General features: G+C 31.9%; 1 protein-coding gene across 3 annotated transcripts in view; it reads left to right on the top strand.

The window, feature by feature from the left end:
• LOC6054171 (nitric oxide synthase) overlaps positions 1–6,524 on the top strand; it is a 151,106-nt gene extending 144,582 nt beyond the window's left edge. For all 3 annotated transcript variants that reach the window (XM_038252986.1, XM_038252987.1, XM_038252988.1), the window contains exon 22: positions 4,596–6,524. In XM_038252986.1, coding sequence (XP_038108914.1) covers positions 4,596–4,706 — 111 coding nt within the window. In that variant the 3' untranslated portion in view covers positions 4,707–6,524. The remainder of the gene's footprint in view (positions 1–4,595) is intronic.
• The last annotated feature ends 2,401 nt before the right edge of the window (positions 6,525–8,925 follow it).

Raw genomic sequence — 8,925 nt, forward strand, 5'->3', positions numbered from 1 at the left:
TCTCGGGAAACGGAAAATTTTCAACAAATTTCTCGAGAAATCCCGGGAAAACTGTTCTGATCCTAATTTTGGTTAATATTTTGCAACAAAATAGTATAAAATAGTAACTATATTGATCAAAATAAGTGTTAGGTTCAATTATTGCTTTGGCTACTTGTATAAAACCATACAACTCCAAGAAAATATATAAATTTTTCTAAATATCTGTCTTTCAATTCGTTCAAAATATCAAAAAATAATGATTAGTATTTTGTGTTGATAAGAAGTAGCCAGGTATATTTTTTTTAACTTGGAAAGTGAGTAAAATGAATCCATGCTCCAAAACGATAAAATTGCTTTTGAATACGTCTCTGTGACCAGTTTGAGAAAGTAACGATAAAGAATAAAATTGACATTCTGTAAGTTTTTTGAAAACTTTTTCTTACTCTTGTCTATTCAATAGTTATAAGTAATAATGCCTTCGATTGAACTACGATGTAACACACAGCTGAAAGGAACTCCAAAACTCTGTTATGTACCTAAATGAACTCATTGTAACTTGATTATTCACAAATAAACCCGAATTGGATTGAATTGAATAAAATTGATAATTTAGATAAAATGAAATAAAATCATGCAGCAAATGTGTTTTTCATAGCAAAACATTGAAAAGAAAAAAAAGAAGAAAATATTTTGTTCATGGCAAATAATTCATCCAGAACAAATCTAACTGGTTTAATCTCATGAATAAATCGATAAGCAATGAATTTACTTTAAAAACCTGCTATTCACTTGAATACCCTTTTAATGTAATCACAACTCAATGTTTGCAAGTGTTTGGAGCGAGTATTTGAAAAATGTTTGCATGTTTTTGACACTTTTTGTAAAATACGAAGTAGTTTTTTTTTATTAAATCTTACGCCCTTGGTAGCTCTGGTAGTGCTCTATAAATTTTCAACTTTTAACTGAATTTTTCAAACACTTTTTAACAAATTAACCTAATTTTTTCTGCAAAAATCCTCTTTGAGTCATTTAATGATATCAATTCAATTTTCTTCCAATTTGGTCACGGTAAACAAAACGTAAAAAAATAAATTTTGATCTTGGGGGGATGTGCTGGAGATGACGGCCAATGGTCCTGCCGATAAACAAATGCTGGAACAATTCGAATTTCATCCGCTGTTGCGAAAACCGTGCGGCTGACAACAAAAATGCAAACATTTGACAAGATTTTTTTTCCATCGCAACCCAAAGTTTACTTTGATTTTTTTGGCGGGATGATACCAACCCAAATGCCAAACGGCGGGAATGAAAAGTCATTTTTTTATGTTTTGACATTAGTTTACATAAATAAAGAATTTGCAGATGATATAACTCTTTTAAAGAGTCAGATTTTCGCTAGGGTGCACGCTGCTTGCTTTGATGGGCACCGATGGGCGTTTGTTGGTCTACACAAAATATGAACTCATCCCAAATATGAGCTCCCTAGGATGAAGGGAAGTGAGGTAAAACACCCACTTAAATTTTTGCAAAAATGTTCCAAATAAATAGATCAAATTTTTGAAATTGTCATTACTCAAATTTGACAGTGCGTAAACCTGCTCGCTTGGTTTCATTTGAAAGGTCTTTACATGCACTAAATCTTTGGCTTTGAATGACATCTATTGTATTCTTACTTCCAGAGATATTTACTTATTACTTAAAAGTCATGATTTTTTCAAAAATGTCGTATCTTTCTCCAAAACGTAGATATGTACCACCAAACCCTCAGTGGTGAAATTGAGGCTTGGCTTGTACTATAAGTCTTCTATAATAACTTTTTGGTACCTCCGCTTGTGGTCCAAAAATCAATAAATCTTCAAAAATTCATTTGTTTCATTTTCAAATGATATTTTACCGATCCCAAAACAAAGTTTGGACAAAAACTTGTTCTTGCTGTGCCTCCAATTTATATATTTTAGTCACTTTTGATACAATTATTGTGTTAAATATCAAAAACGTTTTGCGTTAAATAACAAGATTTTTTTTTGTTTAATTAAGCATAATGCCAAAATCTTTAAACAATATCTTAATGAATCATTTCTTAACCTTTCTGATAGTGTATTTACGAAACCCTGCTTTGTTTTAGTTGAGCAGCCAAATTGTAGCTATGGATTAGGACTACACTGAAAAAAATGATACACGTTAAAAAATTTGTGCTTTTGAATTTAACTTTTTGTCCCTAAAACTTGATTTGTAAAAAAACACTATCTTTATTTTTTTCTGATATGTTTTAACTTTGTAAATCGGACCATTAGTTGCTGAGATATCGACGTTAGAAAATTGTGTGTTGTTTGGGTGAGACTTAGAAAACATAAATTTTCCTGTTTTTAAACCTTTGCATGACAATATCTTAGCAACTAAAGGCCATCAACAAAGTTCAAAAAAGCAAAATATAGAGAATTTTCCCAGATTTTCAAAAATATTTTTTTCTAAAGTGGGCACTATTTAAAAAACGTTTCTTAATCCACCATTAGGTGGGTGATGCCTTCCTCACATTTACAAAGTAATAATGAAAATAAGTTTATGAAAAAAATATATACCTGATACAGACTTTTCCAGAAAACATGCAGACTCTCATTTGAAGCAATGTGGCAACTGAGCGATTCGCATCTGGCGCGACTCTCGCACGTAAACAAAAAGACCCGGCCTTTTGAGGTTATGCAAAAAATCACCCTTTTTGTATCTACAAAAATCTTTTTCTTGACATAACTTTTTGAATATTTTACTTAACAAAATAAAATTTAATAGGGTTTTAGGGGACCCCAAAACGAACAGAATTAGGCGGATCCGGCCAAAATCGGTTCAGTCAGTTCTGAGATAATCGTGTGGAAAAAAATCGTGTCTACACACATCCCCACAGACATTTGTTCAGAATTTGATTCTGAGTTGATATGTATACGTGAAGGTATATTTAAGAAGTTCATTTTTCGAGTGATTTTATAGCCTTGCCTCAGTGAGGTGAGGAAGGCAAAAAACGAAAAACTGTGACTTCTTTCAAAAAAAAAAAAAAAAAAATTACCTGAAATGGCTATAACTTGAAAACGGTACACTTTATCAAAATTTCACTAAAGTACTTTTTGATTGCAAATTTGATTTTACATCGAAAATGAAGTTGAAAATTTTTTGCGACCAATTTTTCGATTTTTTGAAAATGAAAACACTTTTGATTGAAAAATTCATAACTCGGTCAAAGATTTTTTGCACAACCTGGAAATTTCTGAAAAGTTGTCTTTTGATGTCCCCTAAAACATATAAAAAAAATAGTGTTTTTGCAAATCAAGTTTTAGTGACAAAAAGTTAAATAAAAAATCACCAATTTTTTTTTACCGAGTACCATTTTTTCAGTGTAGTTCTTATCCATTCTTACAACTTTGCCGAAGACATCAAATCGATCAAAAAAATTCTTCAAAAGATACAGATTTTTGAATTTTCATGTGTCATTTTTGTATGGACAGCTGCAAAGTTTGTATGGAAGTTTACATGGACAAACTAATGAAGCAAAATGGCTTCTTTGGGCAAACCGAAGGCACCAAAAAAGTCAGTCGGATTAAAAAATACAAAAAAAAAATCGAATGACCAAAATCTGAGAGAACTGCTTTTATGCAAAATATATATAGATGGCTTCTTTTAATTTCGAAAGCATCAAAAAAGTTTCAGCCAGATTAAAAAAAAAACAAAAATTTAAATTAAAGAAAAAATACCGATTTTGCGGCGTTATGAATCTTTTATTTTGCAATTCGGAGAATGATTGATTACTATTTTTGTCCTTTTGAGTCAGTCTACTTTTCCGACTTTTCCTTATCAATAATATGAGTGCTATAAAATGACCCCTAGCTCCACAAGCGTAAACGTTTTTTTTGGGTTATTTAAGCATCGGTGTCAATTTTGAGCAAAATTAGTTGAGATTAACCCATTGATAATCGAGCCTGAAGTCTGCGGAAAAAAATTTTTCATGCAAAAATGACTTTTTAAATCGCTAATAACTTTTCAGGATCAAGTTCGGTAGCTTTAATATGTTCTACAAAGATGTAGAGCAAAAAAATTTCAATAAGAATCTTACTTTTGGGAATATTTGAATTGAATGTAGCACACCGTTCATACCAAACAGTAAGAAAATTCAGTTTTTATACAATTTTTCCCATATAAACTTCACCTCAGAGTCCTAAAATAGCTCAAGAAACAATATTCAGCTTGTGAAGGGATGTTTTGAAAAAAATATCCATGTTCTGGGCATCCTAGTGGTCATCCGTCACCAGATTCCGTTTTGACGTCAACCATCATTCATAATGAAATGAAACTGCCTAAACAGAGGCACCAATTAAAAGCAGGGTATTTAACTTTTCACTGAAAATCCTATTTGAATGGTGTTTTCCAGTAAGGCAAATAAATGGGGAACACGTTCCAAAACTCAATTATATCCGCATCGTTTTGCATTTAATGTTCTTCTCGGACAACGTAGTTGCATGAATGTCCACAAATTTTGAGACGTTTTCATAAAAACACTCTAAAAGTGTGTCGATTTTAGAACCCAGAATTAATCATGCTGTCATCTCCGTTTTAATCTACTCCCCTAGGACGAGAACCGCTACCACGAGGACATCTTCGGCATCACGCTGCGCACGGCGGAAGTGCACAACAAGTCACGTGCCACGGCCCGGATTCGGATGGCCTCGCAACCTTCATAAGCTGGCTGTGGCATCGTCAACAACAACAACAACAACAACACCAGTCATCAATAGGCCTGATTCTGTATTCTGGTGCAACGCCGACTCGCACACAAAAGCTCTCTGAATGAATATATGAGGGGACGTGCTGAGCGTCGCGGCTCTAGTCGTTGGTGGGGTATTGTTGAACTGCCCAATAGTCATTGAAGCGAAATTGAACAGCAATATTAAAGCTTTCGTCGAGCAACAGCGTGGAAAATGAAAATTTATAAACACCAAATGGAATTTACCACATCGGTTATGGTTGGAATGAATTTCAAGCAACGCACTAAAGTTTACTCTCATAAATGTTATTGTTTGTTTTTTAATGATGTCTATACAATTGTTAAGGCTTCCTTCAAATATTTTATATATATCCATCTTTGTAAAAAGGTAGCAAAACAATTTTCTTACGCAACTATCCTTTAAAAAAATCAGCACCAAAAAATTCAAAATACGAAAAAATAATAAATGCAACAATTTTGAAAAATTTAATTCAAACTCCAATTGACAAAAAACAACAAATTAAAATATAAATCAAAGCAAAAACTAGATAAAATCTCGCACAACTTTTCAGTTTACTGAGCGAATTTAAAGTTAGCAAAAGCAGCTGATTGCGAATTATTGATGGGCACTTCCACTGGAATAAAGTGAGAAAAGCGCCAGCGCCAGAGCCAAAGTGATTTACGGGTGAGAAGCGAGAAGAGAAAAATGTAACGAAAAAAAAGAAGAAACGCGGAATACTTCTAGAAGCAAAAGTTACAGATTAATCGTTCTTGTTATGTTTGAGAGATGTGAAAGCAAATGCGTTTCTTTTTTCAAGGAAAATGTTTTAGCTTCAATCGAAAGGGTAACTAATAGTTCGTGACGGGAAGATGTTTTATGGAGAAGTTAAACCCTGGTTTCATTTGAGGTAAAATAAACACTGTTTATTGTGAAACAATTGTTTCAAACGATTATATTTAAATTTGAAAATGTTCCGGTATCAGCGAAAGAAAATATTACGATTTTTTACTGAATGCAACACACATCAGAACCAATGAATGTAGTTATAAAAATCAAATCAATTTTTATTGTTGAAGATAAAATATTCTAGCATATAGTAAATCAATTTAAGATATCCACTCTTCAATACTACCTAAATTTCATTGGGCAGCAATTTTTTAATAAACTTTTTATATTGTTTCAAAATTAATTGAGTATTACATTAACCAATGATTTTTTAAATTAATTTCAAATATAAAAAAAAACCATTTTTTTTAAATTTTGGCAATATTATTTTTTATCAAGGTGGAATTAATATTTTTTGAAAAAAAATAGGATAAATAATTTGCACAACCTAATGCCCATGACATATTAATACATTCAATTTAAGTTTTGAACTAGTTTTCTGCTGAGTAAATTGCTTCTAAAGTTGATCATTATTTTTTATTCTATTCACTTTTTATCTCATAAAAAAGAAAACGAGAAAAAAACAAACAAAACATTATCGAAAAGACTTTTAATCTAGATGTGAACAACTATTTTCGAATCGATTCTATAAACATATTTATAACAGACATTTGTCATTAAAACATTATGCAAAAAAACGAAGTATTCCTATTTTTAACAAACACCCAGAAATAATACTTCAACATTAAGCTGTACATAGTTGCAAACTCCAATTAAAAAAAAAACAATATTGTTAAACAATCCCACTGAGGATCATCTTGTATCGCAAAACACACACAACAACAACAAAAAAACACGCATGAAAAAAATAAACTTTTAACTCTATTCACAAACAAATAGTTGCCGTAATGGTCGTGTGTTTTTTTTTTATTTGCAATTAACACTTAACACCACCGCAGCGCCAGTTAATTACCTTCGGTCGAACTCATCACATTCATCACCCCCTCGTTCCTAGTCATAGACGGCGATAGAGAGAGAGATCATCTTACCTGGAATTAGTGCTTCGCCATACAAAGAGAAGAGTCAAATCACTGCGGACTTGGGGGAAGAGGAAGATGCTCCGTAATTTGCCAAGGAGCAGATCTTTGGAAAAACGCAATAATGTACTAGTAAAGGGGTTTTTTGTTACATTTTTTTTTTAATTTAGTCATATTTACTATTTATGAACTTGACGGATATTTAAAAAAATAAAAACAAATTTAGTAATATCCCAACAAAAAATGCTTCAAAATATTTTTTCAATTTAGAGTTTCAGTACCGATCCCGGCAAATTTTTGAAGAAAAAATAGCTTTAAAGGTTTTAGCTGTTGCATCTTGCTCATGCATATTTTTACTTCTTTTTTTAATTGATTTTTTTGAGGGCTATTACAATTAGTGCGTCCATCCCGGGAATTCTCGGGACAAAACGCCCAATTTTTTTTTAAACCGGGATTTCCCGATTCCCGGGAAATTTTTTATTTTGTCCCTGGAATTCCCGAAAAAAATCTCTGGTCTAGAATGTTGAAATTGTTGATAAGAACAGTTGAAATTGTAAAAAAATATTAGTTTACAGATTCGCAAAATGCCTAGCACTTTTAAAAATATATATTTTATTATTTTTTTTAAGCTTGCTATTATATTAAGGGGTAACATACATGTAGAAAATCACAAAATTTCATTTTACAGAAAATTTATTAAATCCACATAAAAGATGGTTTTCAATCACTCCTGAAAGTTTCATGAAGATATTTCATGATTTAACTGAGTTAGAGACGATTTAAGCTCAGATTTTTGCCATGCGCAAAGCCAATTGTCTAACTTTCTGAGTGTTTTTCTCTGAACACCAAGTTGATTTACGGGTGCCACGATATCTCGAGATGGGATGGACCAAATTGGCTGAAATTTTGGGTGAAGACTCCCAAGACATGTCCCGTGTGCATGACGAAGCCCGATTTTGAAACTTTGAATTTTCAAAAATACAAAAATCAAAAACTGTCGATTTTTTATATGAAAAACAGAAAAATATTTTTATCATTTTTAATAAATAAACTTTTTGAAAATCGGCCTTCGTCATGCACACGGGACCGGTTTAATGAGTCTTCACCAAAATTTTGAGCCGATTTGGTCGAAGCAATGTTTTCTAAAACTGCTAACTTCAAATAGCTATATATCGGCAATGATACAACCAAATGTCTTCAAATTTGTTTTGATAATAGATAAAAATGTATATTTTAATACCCTGAAAACAGATTTTAAATAAAATTAAGTGTGTACTCACACAAACCTCTGACATTTTTGTCGATTTACATGTATGTTACCCCTTAAACGCATATCTATAATTTGAAATTCGATAAAAACATCGTTTTATTTTTTGCATCAGGGGCAAATCAGGATCTGCCAAATTTTTGCATGAAGTTTTGATTTTTTTCGTTGATTTACGTTGAAACAGAAATAGAACAAAACAATTTGTACACCGATTTCCAAATTTATTGCTCTCAAATCTCCTGTACCTATTCAGACTATAGTCTCGATTTTCCCCAGTTGGCGGTAGTGACTCAAAGATAATTTGAAAAATATGTTTTATATAAAAAAAAACGAAATTCTAATCTTATCTAAAATTTCACATTGACTGGTATCATTTCATTTGTAAGCGTTTCTTGTTTTGGATTCAAATTTGTGGTTCATTAATAATCCAAAGCACAACAAAGAAAAACAAAATATACATTTTAAATTTAAGCTATCTAAAAACTGCTGTCCTTGCTTAGATAGAAGTGTAGCTTATCACCAACTATATACAGCAAAAGTTGCAAAACGAACATTTTTCCTGAAAAAAAATGTTTTGAAACGTGTTGATTGCATTTTTGCCTTCACCTTACCGAGGAAAGGCTATAAAATCACTCGAAAAACGAAATTCTTAATTTGACCTCCTAGACCCACCTTCATGTATACATATCGACTCAGAATTAAATTTTGAGCAAATGTCTGTGTGTGTGGTGGGATGTTGATCAAAAAAATTTGCACTGAGTTATCTCAGCACTGGCTGACCCGATTTTGACCGTTTTGGTCTAATTTGATCCGTCTTAGGGTCCCATAAGTCGCTATTGAAAATGATAAAGTTTAGTTAAGTACTTCACTTTTGTAAGAAACCTCGTCATGTTATACATTTTTGAAAAGGTATTTGAAAGAACTTTTCAACGAGTTCAAAAGATTAAAGATCTGACAACCCTATCAAAAGTTATAAGCACTTAAGTGTTATGTATGAACTTTTTAG

The sequence above is a fragment of the Culex quinquefasciatus genome, chromosome 2 (assembly GCF_015732765.1).
Source record: "Culex quinquefasciatus strain JHB chromosome 2, VPISU_Cqui_1.0_pri_paternal, whole genome shotgun sequence".
Lineage (NCBI taxonomy): Eukaryota > Metazoa > Arthropoda > Insecta > Diptera > Culicidae > Culex > Culex quinquefasciatus.